This window comes from Staurois parvus, unplaced genomic scaffold, assembly GCF_062004578.1.
Source record: "Staurois parvus isolate SC_StPar_1 unplaced genomic scaffold, SC_StPar_1.0 ptg000251l, whole genome shotgun sequence".
Lineage (NCBI taxonomy): Eukaryota > Metazoa > Chordata > Amphibia > Anura > Ranidae > Staurois > Staurois parvus.
In genome coordinates, this window is record NW_028318047.1 from 6,820,454 (window position 1) to 6,835,283 (window position 14,830).

The 14,830-nt window shown below is 46.7% G+C and overlaps 1 protein-coding gene across 1 annotated transcript in view; it reads right to left on the reverse strand.

Moving 5' to 3' along the window:
- Window positions 1-14,830, reverse strand: part of LSS (lanosterol synthase) — a 70,508-nt gene that overhangs the window by 45,291 nt on the left and 10,387 nt on the right. Inside the window, exons 5-6 of the mRNA XM_089680873.1 lie at window positions 12,795-12,916; window positions 5,596-5,692 (exon numbers count right to left, since the gene is read on the reverse strand). Of these exons, the coding sequence (XP_089536999.1) occupies window positions 5,596-5,692; window positions 12,795-12,916 (219 nt within the window). The remainder of the gene's footprint in view (window positions 1-5,595; window positions 5,693-12,794; window positions 12,917-14,830) is intronic.

A 14,830-nucleotide genomic window follows, 5' to 3' on the forward strand; every position in this document is an offset into this window, starting at 1 on the left:
GCCGCGACCTGGTTCCTGGCTGCGTCAAGTCCATCCCCACCATCAGGGGCCCTGGTGAAGGGCAGCCTGGGACTTAGACTCCGCGCCCTGAGGGACTTTGGTCTGTGGGTGGTGGTTGTCGTCAGCCAGTGCGTTACATTGTTAGGCCTGCCTGTCCGTTCCTCAGCTCCTGCCCTGACATTACACAAGTGCCATGAACCCTGACGGTGCAGGCACGCCTTCGCTCCCAATGCTAGTCGCCAGACTCGATCAACAGGATCACCTGTTGGATCAGTTCGCTCAGGCGTTGCAAACTCTGCTTGCACGCACTGCACACCTTACTCCTGGTGTTATTAGGCCGGTTGTCGCTCCGGTGGTCGCTTCCGCTGCTGTTCCGCTTGCTGTGCCTACCGCCGCGGCTGATGCGGCACCCGCGGTGTCCAGAGGTATGACCGGTTCAGCCCCTCTTCCACAGCGCTTTGGGGGTGAGCCGAGTCAGTGTCGTGGGTTCCTCAACCAGGTGGGTATTTATTTTGAATTAATACCCCACGCCTTTCCGTCTGAGAGGTCAAAGGTGGGGTTCCTCATCTCACTACTCTCAGACAAGGCCTTGGCCTGGGCAAATCCCTTATGGGAGAGGAACGACCCGGTGATTCAAGATTTTTCTGGTTTTGTCGATGCCTTCCGTAGGGTATTCGACGTACCGGCTCGTTCCGCCTCGGCGGCCAAGCTGCTCATGACCATGCATCAGGGTTCCCGGACCGTGGCCGAGTACGCTATAGAGTTTCGTACCCTGGCGGCAGAGGTCGGTTGGAACAATGAGGCTCTGGTGGCTGCGTTTTCCCATGGTCTTTCTGACTCATTGAAGGACGAGATTGCAGCTAAGGAACTGCCTGTGGTGTTGGAGGAGCTCATCTCTTTCCTGATCCTGATTGACACCAGGCTCAGGGAGAGGCCTTCACTCAAGGAACGCCTGCGGAGGCCTTCCAATCGACTGGCACCTGCGTTTTCTGTCCCACCCGTTCCTCCCTCTCCTCCCACGCCTCCTGGGGATAGCTTGTCTGGTGGGGAACCCATGCAGCTGGGGTTTGCTCGCCTTTCCGAGGGGGAGCGGGCCGCTCGGCGTCGGGAGGGTCGCTGCCTGTACTGTGGCCTCGGTGGGCACTTTCGGCAGTCTTGTCCGGTCCGTCCGGGAAACGCTCGCACCTGAGATCATATCGGGGACAGATCTTGGGTGGAGTTTCCTCGTCCCCGGCGTTCCGCAAGGATAAGCCACTGATCACCGTGGTCCTTTCTTGGACAGGGGGCTCGGTGACGGCCCAGGCGTTGGTAGACTCTGGGGCCGGTGGGTTGTTCTTGGACAGCTCGTTTGCTGCGCAGCACTCCATTCCCCTGCAGGCTCGTGCTGCCCCATTGGTTCTCGAAGCAATAGATGGCAGGCCCCTGCAGCCGCCGCAGGTTACCCACGAGACCCTGCCAATAGAGGTAGCCATTGGGGCTGTTCACAGGGAGTTGGCCTGTTTTCAGGTGATTTCGTCCCCACACTATTCGGTGGTTTTGGGGTATCCCTGGCTCCAGAGGCACAATCCAACCTTCAATTGGCAAACAGCCGAGATTCTCTCATGGTCTCCACAGTGTGGGGCCGGGTGCATCCGGGGGCCGGTTAAGGTATTGTGTGCCTCCTCGGACTCTGCGTTGCCCACCGACTATGGGGAATACCGGGACGTGTTCGATAAGGTACGCGCTGGTACCTTACCACCGCATCGTCCTTACGACTGCGCCATATCCCTGCAACCCGGGGCCACTCCTCCACGTGGCAGGGTGTACCCTCTCTCGGTTGCGGAGAATAAGGCCATGGAGGAGTACGTGGTGGATGCGCTTTCCCGGGGGCACATTCGTAAGTCTAATTCCCCAGCAGGAGCGGGGTTTTTTTTCGTAAAGAAGAAAGGTGGGGAATTGAGGCCCTGCATCGATTATAGGGGTCTCAATCGGATTACCATTAAAAATGCATATCCAATTCCTTTGATTTCTGAGTTATTCGACCGCCTTAAGGGAGCAACGGTCTTTACCAAACTCGACCTTAGGGCGGCGTACAACCTCGTACGGATCAGACAGGGGGATGAGTGGAAGACCGCGTTTAACACCAGAACTGGGCACTACGAATACCTGGTGATGCCCTTCGGATTGTGTAACGCGCCCGCGGTCTTTCAGGAATTCATAAACGATGTCCTTCGTGATTTGTTGCAGCAATGCGTAGTGGTTTACCTGGATGACATCTTGGTTTACTCTACCTCCATGGAGTCCCATGTCCAGGATGTTAAGCAGGTGCTGCAACGATTGCGTGAGAACGGACTCTTTTGTAAACTCGAGAAGTGCGAGTTCCATCGATCCCAGGTTGCCTTTTTGGGCTACATAATTTCCGCGGAGGGATTTTCCATGGACCCTCAGAAGGTTGCGGCAGTTCTGCAGTGGCCTCGTCCCAATGGTCTTCGGCCCATTCAGCGCTTTCTGGGTTTTGCCAACTACTATCGGAAGTTCATCAGGAACTTCTCCACATTGGCAAAGCCTCTCTCTGACCTAACCAAGAAGGGGAGTAACCCTCACGAGTGGCCATCCGAGGCCATCAGAGCTTTCGAGGCTCTGAAAGCTGCCTTTGCTTCGGCTCCGATTCTTTCGCATCCCAATCCTGGGTTGCCCTTCGTCCTCGAAGTTGATGCTTCCGAGACGGGAGTAGGGGCTCTCCTGTCTCAGCGTCGGTCGCCCGATGGACCCCTACTTCCCTGCGGGTTCTACTCCAGGAAGCTTTCCTCGGCTGAGTGCAACTACCAGATTGGAGATCGGGAGTTGTTGGTCATCATTCTGGCTCTCAAGGAATGGAGGCACCTGCTCGAGGGTTCCGCGGTTCCGGTCCTCATTCTTACCGATCACAAGAACCTGACTTATCTTTCGGAGGCCAAGAGATTGACACCCCGCCAGGCCAGATGGGCGCTGTTCTTGTCACGCTTCAACTATGTGGTTTCATATTTGCCTGGTTCCAAGAATGTCAGGGCTGATGCGTTATCACGGCAATACTCTGAGTTGTCCAGGGAGGACTCTGAGCCAATCTCACTTATACCTCCAGATCAGATCCTGGCTGCCATTCGCACCAGTCTGACCTCTCCCCTTGGGGAGCAGATTTTGGCGGCTCAAACTGATGCTCCTCCCGGGAGGCCGGAGGGTAGATGTTTCGTACCCGAGGGATTGCGCACCCGTCTGCTGCGTACCTACCATAACGCCAAAACTGCCGGGCATCCATGGAAGAACCAGCTGTGTTGGGTCGTCTCTCGCTTATTCTGGTGGCCAACCCTCCGTGCCGACATTGCCTCTTATGTAGCGGCATGTTCGATCTGTGCCCAGAATAAGTCTCCACGGCATCTCCCTTTGGGTCTTCTGCAACCCATTCCCAATGGGGAGCGTCCTTGGTCACATCTAGGGATGGACTTTATTGTAGACCTCCCGGTGTCTCGGGGTCATACGGTCATCCTCATGATCGTCGATCGGTTTTCCAAGATGTGCCATTGCATTCCACTCAGGAAATTACCCACAGCGCAGGAACTGGCCACGGTCTTTTCCAGGGAGATTTTTCGCCTGCATGGGTTACCTAAGGTGATTGTCTCAGACCGCGGGAGTCAGTTCGTGTCCAGATTCTGGCGTGCCTTCTGCTCCCAGTTGGGTATTAGTCTCTCCTTTTCATCAGCCTACCACCCGCAGTCCAATGGGGCTGCGGAGCGTTCCAATCAGGCCTTAGAACAATTCCTTCGGTGTTATATTTCAGACCATCAGGATGATTGGGCCGATCTCCTGCCGTGGGCAGAGTTTGCCAGGAACTCGGCGGTCAACTCCTCCACCGGGATGTCTCCCTTCATGGCCAACTATGGGTTTCAACCCGCGGTATTACCTGAGAGGTTCTCACCACAGGACATTCCGGCTGTGGAGAACCATCTTGCTGCCCTGCGTTCTTCTTGGGGGCAGATCCAGAGGGCCTTGAGGGACTCAGCTCAGCGCCAGAAGTTCCAGGCTGATCGCAGACGGTTGCCCGCTCCTTCATACCAGGTCGGCGATCGGGTGTGGTTGTCTACTCGCAACCTCAATCTTCGGGTGCCCACACCCAAACTGGCTCCCCGTTTTGTCGGTCCTTTCCGCATTCTCCGCAAAGTGAATCCGGTGGCCTATGCACTTGCCCTTCCGTCTGGGATGCGGATCTCCAATATCTTTCATGTTTCCCTGTTGAAACCTCTGATCTGCAATCGCTTCACTACCTCTCTTCCTCGGCCCCGTCCTGTCCGGGTTGACGGTCATGAGGAGTATGAGGTGAGCCGGATCCTGGACTCTCGATTGGTGCGCGGTCAATTACAGTTCCTGGTTCATTGGCGCGGTTATGGTCCCGAGGAGCGTTCCTGGGTTCCTTCCGCGGATGTCCATGCTCCTGCCCTCCTCCGCGCTTTTCATACCCGCTTTCCTCAGAAACCTTTTGTTGACCCGCGGAGGGGGAGGGGTCCTTGAGGGGGAGGTACTGTCAAGGTCCTACCTTTTCCCTGTGGTTATGTTACTTCATGTGCTGGTGTCCATCTTGGATTCTGCTGTGCATGATGGGAGCCCTTTTATGCCTTCAGGTTTCTGTGGTCCATCCTCCAGAGGGGTGTGGCTGATGACATATAAGCCTGTGGCCCGCACATGCTCTTTGCACTTGTGTCTTGTGTCTTTGTGTTGCTGTTACTCTGTTCTGACTCTCGTGACTCTCCTGGTATCTGATTCGGCTTGTCTTGACTATTCTTTGTATTCTCCTTTGATATGACCCTCTGTTGCTGAACCCGGCTCGTGACCTGTGATTCTCGTCTGCTGTCCTGTACTGTTCTGTCCTGTTGTTGTTGACCCCGGCTTGTCTGACTACTCTTTTGTCTCTTCCACCAGCTACACGCCATTGGCGGCGGCCATTACCGCAGCTGAGGTGTCTCGGGGGCCGCGACCTGGTTCCTGGCTGCGTCAAGTCCATCCCCACCATCAGGGGCCCTGGTGAAGGGCAGCCTGGGACTTAGACTCCGCGCCCTGAGGGACTTTGGTCTGTGGGTGGTGGTTGTCGTCAGCCAGTGCGTTACATTGTTAGGCCTGCCTGTCCGTTCCTCAGCTCCTGCCCTGACAATAACATTCTCCAAAAGAATTAAGGACTTCTGGGTAATGCCATGTTTTCCAGATCTGTGAGTGAATAAATGTAGATTGGAATGTGGTGAGGATAGCACCAGACATATTTTTTTGAAGTGCAAAAAATGTAATATTATTGAAAGTTACCTTCAATAATAGCCAATACATTTCAGAATTTCAAGGGGTCGTCCCTTCATTAGGGCTTGAAAATACTTGGAAGATAAATACAAATGGATACTGTACTTGTAAAATGTGAAGTGATCACAAAAATGTTGTGATCAAAAAAGATTTTTTTTAAAACATAGAAAAGGATTTGCTCTTGAGAGCGGTTTTAGTAGCCTCTACCTCTTGGTAGTATGTATTTTATAATGTTAAACCAATGTCTAAATGTTGAATCATAGGAACACCATATCGTACAAAAGAAAAGAAATAACTCACCACATCTCTGGAAATAATGTGTTCATCCCCTCCCAGCTGTAGACATTGAGCACTGCCAGCCAGAACTTTCCCCAGGAGGGAATTCCAATGGCACCACCTGTGACAGGAGGAAGATAGGTGAGAGTAAGATGGGAAGGGCACACCAATATTTGGTGTTTTTTGGCAACAAGTCCTTCATTTAATATCTCCACCTTTTAAAATTATGTCTCCACCTTTTTAAATTGTGTCACACATCAAAGCGTTTGTAAACTCAAATGTCACTGTTCAACACATTTTTATTTTTTGCCAGTTTTGGAAACAAAAGGATCCATTTCTTAATGAATTTCACATTCTGAGTTCAAATATAACAATGAAATTTGTCAATTGGCTCTAGTTTTTCTGTAAACGGAAAGTTTTCTACTATAGGCGTAATGACTACATAATGCACAATAATTATATAGATAGATGTCTTTCCACAAATATAAAGCAAGTGATATTGACTACATAACAAAGCCTAAATGGCATAATATATTGCATAGGATTACCAAGAAAAATTATAGCCATAAGCTAAGTTGAATCATTTTAATACTTAGGATTCTCACTAGTTTTGTCTTCAGTTTGTGTCGGTTTTGCTTCTCTTGGCTTTTCTCTTGTATTCGAGGAAAGGGCTATCTCTTACAACTGTCCAGCAATAGTCAGCAAGCATTGATGGGCTCCATTTACCTTGATATCTTCTTTCCATAGCTGCAATGTCTTGATGGAAGCGCTCTCCGTGTTCATCACTCACTGCTCCACAGTTTGGTGGGAAAAAATCCAGATGCGAATGTAGAAAATGAATTTTTAGAGACATGTTGCAACCCAGATTTCTGTAAGTCTGGATGAGATTTTCTACCACTTTCTTGTAGTCTGGTGTTTTATTGTTTCTAAGAAAATTTGATGTCACTGATACAAATGCTGTCCAGGCAGCCTTTTCCTTTCCACGCAACAGAGAAAGAAACTCATCATCATGAATAAGTTTACAAATCTGTGGCCCAACAAAGACTCCTTCATTTATTTTTGCAGCACGAAGTGCTGGAAATTTGCTAATCAGGTACTTGAAACCTGCTTTATTCTTGTCCATTGCCTTAACAAAGTTTTCCATTAATCCCAACTTGATGTGTAATGGAGGTAATAAGATCTTATTGCTGTCTACAAGTGCTGGATAGTGAACATTTTTTTCTCCAGGCTGCAATGACTGGCGTAATGGCCAGTCTCTTTTGGCATAGTGCATTTCTCTCGCACGACTGTCCCACTCACAGAGGAAGCAGCAGTACTTAGTATATCCACCTTGAAGTCCAAGTAGGATAGCAATCACCTTCAGGTCACCACAAATCGACCATTGATGTTCATCATAGTTGATGCACCTTAAAAGCTCTTTCAAGTTTTCATACGTTTCTTTCATTGAAACTGCGTAAGCAACTGGAACTGACGGCAGCTGATTGCCATTATGGAGCAAAACAGCTTTAAGACTCGCCTTTGAAGCATCAATGAACAGCCTCCACTCATCGGGATCATAGCATACGCCGATGGCTGAGATTAAACCATGAACATTGTTACATACAGCAATATCACCTTCCTGGACGAAGAATGGGATCAGATCTTTCTGGCGATGACGGTAGAAAGACGTACGAACATCACTTGCTAGGAGATTCCACTGTTGTAGTCTTGACCCCAAAAGCTCTGCCTTGTTCTTTGGAAGATCCAGGTCTCTGATAAGATCGCTCAATTCCACTTGTGTAATGAGGTGTGGTTCAGTGGGTGTGGATGGAAGAAAGTCTGGGTCATGTGAGGTTGACGGTTGATGACTACACGCTTCAGGTTCTTCCTCACTTGACTCAACCACGAAGGATTCTGGTGCTTTAGGAATTGGTAGCCCCTCTCCATGAGGAACTGGACGTATTGCCGATGGAATATTTGGATAGTGCACAGATAACTTTTTCTTCTTATTTAGCCCTTTTGTTGGAGGCACCATACAAAAGTAACAATTACTAACATGATCTGTTGGCTCTCTCCAAATCATTGGCACAGCGAAAGGCATAGATGCCTTTTTTCCATTCAACCATTGCTCCAGTGCCGTCCCACAAGAATTGCAGCATATATGTGGTGCCCAGCTCTTGTCCTGGTCTCCTATCTTGCAGCCAAAATACAAGTTGTAGGCTTTCTTAATCATTCCTGTTATCCCCCTTTTTTGTGAGATAAAAGTTATTTCACCGCAGATATAGCAGAAATTATCTGCTTTATTCACACAAGTTCGAGGCATTACTGAGTAGCCTATATAAGCATAAAACGAAATGTAAAGACGCTGTCGAACTACAATCAGCTACAGATACTGCAGCTTTTATGCAGTGAAGTGATGCAATTAAAGGCTAATATTGCATCATCTCAGTATACATGCAATTTTCTATTGGTCACCAGTATCAATTGCGCAATATGCAGCTGAAGTTGCATCATAATTTTGAATGGCATACGTCATTAGATGGGTGAATATATCATAGAAACTGGAGCCAATCAACATTTTTTAGGGTCATTTTCGTTTTCAGCACCCCAAAATTATGTAAGATTAGCTAATTTTATGCCCAAATCTTTTTACCTGTTGAACAGTGTGTTTTGCTTTTCACATAACAAACATATTATAATTACCTCTACTGTGCAATACTATTGTACAGCGTGACTCACCCCTTTTTTTCTCAGATCCCTTGCCCGCGCTCTCCGCTCTTCCCATTGTGTGACTATAGGAAGCCACTTCCACACCTGCGGGCTTGCTCCAAAGCCGTACTGCCTGCATCGATAGACAAAGACAGCGAAGCTTGGACCCACCCCCCGCTCCCTCATCACAGAATGTGACTGACAACAGAGGAAGCCAATGGCTCAGCAAAGTCTGTGAGAATGGGGAGCAGAGGACAGAGCCACTGCAGACGGGCACAGTGCTGGATCAAGATGGGGCTCAGGGAAGTAAAAGGAGGGTGAGGGGGCGATACACATACTGAAATGTGTTTTACCTTAATGCAGGGAATGCATTAAGGTAAAAAATGTCTAGGCTTTACAACCACTTTAATAAATCAAATCCACCATCACACAGTAAGACCTGTGCTGACATTTTAAAGCCTCTTGGCACATCATCCCCAATTCTAAAAAAATATATGGTCTACATTATTAAATTATAATTATATCCTATGCAAATTCTTCTTGCTTAGGGTTTCATATTGATTTAGTAGTAACCTGCATTTTTTAATTATTTTTAATTTTTTTTATACTTACCTTTTAGTTCCTTCAAATCCATGTGCAGTGTACCACTCTTTTTCTCCAAGTGGTCTCCTGTTCTTGTACCTGCAGTTACATGCCCTCTACTGACAACAAGGGGTGCTTCTGTTTAGGCTTAGTCTATGATCCAATGTTAAAAGTGCATAGTCACTACATTTTTGGACAGTGATCGATTTTAGTAAAGTATTCAGTAATGTTACCGCTCAGTTTCAATGCCAAACTTGTACATATAGCATCATCCTGGTATGCACATTTAGAGATGCCTAAACGTTTGTTTTTGCTTTAGATCTAGAGCTGTTAAAACTTAGGGCATATTGCTCTTTGTTGGTTTTACCATGTTTTTTGTGTATGCTGTGAACCAGGATATGCCCAAATGGCTCTGTTTTGTATTTAAATCTTAGCAAGTCAATAAACAGAATTAAAAAAAGAGAGATGATACAGAATAAAAAAAGAGAGATGCCTTAAAGACCTTTAAATTAAGCTTTCATGACAGAAACAAGGTGGCTTCTGTCTTAATATTTTGGAAATATAAGACAGACCTTCTTGCTTTCAATACTTAGCTTCAATCACAGATAGTGGCATCTGACTTTCCTGATCTGCATGCTTGTTCCAAATCAGTGACTAAAAAAGTATTAAAGCAAGTGGGCCAACATATAAGCCAGGCAACTAGTATTTTCAGTAGGGCAGTGATGGCAGCCTGTTACAGTATTTCTCTATGGGAAAGTACACAAAAAAAAGCAAGTTGTGATTTGTAGTACTCTACCTTTCAATTCCAGCAGTCTGGAAATTAAAGTTCTTTAGTCTCAACTTGATTCTCGTAAAACATGTGTAGATTATTTATCAGAATTTAAAACTGAACTCCAGTCTTACCTTTTTTTCTTGCATAGTTAAACAGACTCCTGCCCTGTACTGAAATTGCTTGCTCTGATTTTAGTGCACACTGTGAGCCTCTTACAGTGCACATTAGAACCTGCAAGTCAGATAGAGCCCACCTCATTTCCTGGCAGGAAGTCGTCTAACATCATCTAGTCTTTCTTTCACAGTCTTACTGTCCCTTGCCCACCCCTTTATTTTATTAGATTTCAGTTTTTTTTTTATGGAGGCTTAGCATGACATGCAGGCTTTACTTATATGAGTTTGCATAAACATGCAGCCTGCCTAGGAACACCCACTCCTCCAGAATAACATCCACCTATCAAGAGATTTTGATATTTGCATAACTCCTCTTTGCTGGACCGTGACAGCCATGATGTGCATGAATTGCATAGAGAAGCACAGAAACCCAACGATGACATCACTGGGACTAAAATAATGTATGTAACAAAAACAAAAAGGCTTTATTTAAACATTTTATTAGCACGTTGATAAGGAATGAAAGGAGGAACCAGAAAAGGCAAAATCTAATCAGATTTAACTTCAACTTTAACATTAACAACCATTTCCAGACTGCTCTGGTCAGAGTTAGAGTGTTACTAAACCCACACCAATAAAATCAGTCTGTATATGCAGTAAAGCATGCTTGTTATACTCACTGTGGAACCTAAGGGGTTAGTCTTCTGCATTGTGTAAAAAGGCTGTTTGATCCTGTCTTCTCTGATCCTCCCCTTCTTCTAGTGCCCCCCTCTTATCTCCTGATAAGATATATGGTGTGGAGTCACTCTGCACAATCTCAGGTTTGTGTATATTGCTAGAGAGTTTTTTTTTCTTGGTAACGTGCATGTGATCAGCACAGGGCCAATCAGCACTGCCCAGACAGAGGTCAGGGGTTCTGCATCCTCCTAAAGAAAACTCCTGCTACAAGCTTTAACAAGTGCTCTGCTGAACACTGATAGAAGTCACAAGACTACTCTAACTGCTGATGAGAAAAGGTATTTAGCAGTATATATTTACTAAAATTATTATTATTATTATTATTATTATACAGTATTTATAAAGCGCCAATAGTTCGCTCAGCGCTGTACATTACAAAGGGGGACAGAACATGTGACAGAACAATACCAATACAATGCAAAACATGAGGGGATCGAGGGCCCTGCTCTTTCAAGCTTACAATCTAGGAGGGAGGGGATGGTGGTACAGGAGGAGATAGCTGTGGGGGATGGAGTGGTAGGAAGAGTGGAGGAGGTCGGCAAGTTAGCAGGGGGCGGGGTAGGCTTCCCTGAAGAGGTGGGTTTTCAGGGTGCGCCTAAAGGAGAGGAGAGTAGGTGATAATCTGATGGGTTGGGGCAGGGAGTTCCAGAGGATGGGTGACACCCTGGAGAAGTCCTGGAGGCGGGCATGGGAGGAGGAGACCAGGGAACTAGAGAGAAGGAGGTCTTGTGAGGAGCGGAGTGTGCGTGCTGGCCGGTACTTGGATATTAGGTCAGTGATGTAGTTCGGGGCAGTATGGTGGACAGCTTTGTACGTCAGCATTAGGATTTTGAATATGATCCGTTGCGCAATCGGAAGCCAGTGGAGGGATTGGCAGAGGGGGGTGGCGGAAACGGAGCGGTTGGAAAGGTGAATGAGTCTGGCAGCCGTATTCAGGATGGACTGAAGCGGGGATAGCCAGCGGCGAGGCAGGCCAGTGAGGAGGGAGTTGCAGTAGTCGAGTCGTGATATGATGAGGGAGTGGATGAGCTGTTTAGTGGTTTCTGGAGTTAGGAACGTGCGGATTTTGGCGATGTTGCGGAGGTGGAGTCTGCACGAGTTTGTTAAAGACTGGACTTGGGGCTGGAAGGATAGGTTGGAGTCCAAAATGACACCAAGTACTCTGGCCTGCGGGGCGGGTTTGATGGTGGCGTTGTTGGACATGATGGAGAAGTCAATGGGGGGTGGTGTCCGGGCTGGAGGGAAGACAAGAAACTCGGTTTTGGAGAGGTTCAGTTTAAGGAAGTGGAGCGACATCCAGTCTGATATGTCGCTCAACAGGTGTGTGATTCGGGCGGAGACCGAGGGGGTGAGGTGGGGGGTTGAGAGATAGATTTGTGTGTCGTCGGCATAGAGGTGGTAGTTGAAGCCGTGAGAGTGTATGAGTTGGCCAAGGGAGGAGGTGTAGATGGAGAAGGGGCCCGAGGACAGAGCCTTGAGAGACCCCAACAGAGAGGGGGAGTGAGAGGGAGGTGGTGGCATTATAGGTAACACTAAAAGAGCGTTGTGACAGGTAGGATGAGAGCCAGGAGAGAGCAGAATCTCTGAGGCCGAGGGAGTGTAGTTTTTTGAGGAGGAGGGGGTGGTCGACTGTGTCAAAGGCCGCAGAGAGGTCAAGGAGTAGGAGCACTGAATAGTGGCCATTAGCTTTGGCGGTTAGCAGGTCGTTGGAGAGTTTGAGTAAGGCAGTTTCGGTGGAGTGTAGAATATAATTGCATTTCCACGTTGTGTGTACTGTGGGAGACCAGATATAGTGAATGCAGGGTCCTGTATTTAGTAACACTTTAACCCTGACCAGGAGCATAACTGTGAGTTGTGAGGCTGCCTCCAAATTTAGTACATTTTAAATCACAGACATGCATCAAGTGAAGAATAAATTCAAAACTCTTATTTTGCATGCCTGTTTCAATATTTGTCTTGAATTATCAAATCAACTGGGTCAGCACAACAGCCAGACTAGTGTTTTCAAATGGTGATGACAGTCTGAGTATTTTTCTCAGTAAAGCCTTCCATAATTCTTTCAGTGCTTCCGGAAGGCTCCCTGGTAAAGCAACTTTACATCATAGACTACCATTATGTCAGAATGGACAGGCTGCACTTTGGTGCTATATATGATCACCTGGCCAGCCCCCTAAAACTGAGAAACTGCAAGAGACCTCTGCATTGCTGCATGGAAGTTCATGGAAGCTGAAAGAGACCTCTGCTTGGACAGTCAAAAGAACCTGAAAGATGTTTTAAGCTGCAAAAATCAATTGTGGAAGGAAGGAGACATTTTTCTGTATACAACTTACCTTTGCTGTGAAGATTGTTCCTGGCCCGGGTCAGATCTGGGTCATCCTGTGAAACTCCCAGCAGACGTAAAGAGGTATAACTGAGAGCTGTGCCAAAGACAGTGCTTTTATCTTCAATATGCCTGAATTGAAGATAATTCATTACTAGAGATCCTCAGCCAGAATAAAAATTTCATTACACTCAAACACATGCAAAATATCATTTTTTTTTTAAATCACACATTTTTAAATGCCTTTAGCCATCTTTAAAGTGCGTTTAAACCCTTAAGCTGTCTATAGATGGATCAAAATTCGGCTGGTTCAGCGAGGACTGGAAAAAGTCCAACTGTGATCCAACTATGACTGTTCCCGCTCGAGAGATGTCGAATGGGACCGTTGGAAAATTTTCATTCGATCAGCAGCTGCAGCCAATCATCTGCAGCGCTGATCAGTGTATTCTAACAGTAGAGGAGTCCCCGCTCTCAGAATACAATAGCACATGGGAGGATTACTCCATTCACCTCATTTGTGTGGATGGGGGAATCTTTTCCTTTTTTTTTTTCGATCAGTTCTTTCACTGATATTTAAAAGAAAACACATCATCTATTGCCAGCTTTAAGCTGGAAATATATTGTTATTTATTTGCTTTTGTTTAGCCAGATGTGGATGGACGAATCAGTCAGAACAGAACCTGTCAGGACAGAGGTTACCACGGCTAACTTGTTTTTAAAGGTGAAAGCTTAGTGATTAATATTCTCATCCTGCCGTTACTACTTATTGATCTGATTTTCTAACCTAGAAGATACAGATGCATCTCAATAAATTAGAAAATCAAAAAGTTAATTTACTTCATTAATTCAATTCAAAAAGTGAAACCCTTATATTATATAGATTCATCACACACAGAGTGATATATTTCAAACATTTCTTTCTTTTCATTTTGATGTTTCATGTACAAGTTCAATATTTGAGACTCATGCGGGTTGATTTACTAAAGCTATAGAGTGCAAAATCAGGCTCACCTTTGCTTAGAAACCAATTAGCTTCCAGGTTTTATTGCCAAAGCTTAATTGAATAAACTGAGATTAGGAGCTGATTGGTTTCTATGCAGAAGTGAGCCTGATTTTGCACTCTCCAGCTTTAGTAAATCAACCCCGTGGTGTCACACTTAATCAGCTAATTAGCTCAAAACACCTGTGAAGGTTTCCTAAGCCTTTAACTGGTTGCCGACCAGCCACAGTGTTTTTACTGCGGCAGGGCAGCACCACTGGGCAGAACTCCGTTTTTTAATGGCGCTCTGCAAAACAGCTAGGGGGCGCGGGCAAGGCGCGTGCCCGCCCTACCTGTCCCACCGAACGCGGCAGCGGCTGTCCATCACCGAATCCCGGCCGGTCATTAACCGATGGGTCCTGACGATTACCGGCAATCACTGACAGAGAGCACGGCTGCAGTGTTTACACTGCAAGTCTGCTCTCTGTCAGCTCAGAGCACGCTGAACCTGAGAGAAGAGTTTATCTCTCTGGATCAGCCTGTTCCAGTGAAGTACACCCCCCCCCTGCCCCCTAGTAAAACACTCCCCTCACACAGTTAACCCTTTCATTGCCTAAAAAATGTTAACCCCTTCCTCCCCAGTGCCATTAGTACAGTGTCAGTGTTTTTTTTTTGCACTGATCACTGTATTGGTGTCACTGGGGATGTCAGTGACCCCAAGTCAGTTCCCCCCCAGTGTCAAAATGTCCGCCACAGTCCCGCCATAAGTCGCTGATCACTGTCATAAATCGCTGATCAGCGCCATAAATCGCTGATCACCGCCATTATTAGTATAATAAAAAAAAAAAATCCCAGAGTCTTTCCCGCCATTTGTAGACACTATTACTTTCACGTAAACCAATTAATTTACACGTATTGGGATTTTTTTTAGCAAAGACATATCGCAGAATACATTTTGGCAGAAATTTATGACTAAATTTGATTTTTACATTTTTTACTGGACATGTTTTATAGCAAAAAGTCCAAAATATTGTTTTTTTTATCAAAATTGTCAACCTTTTTTATAG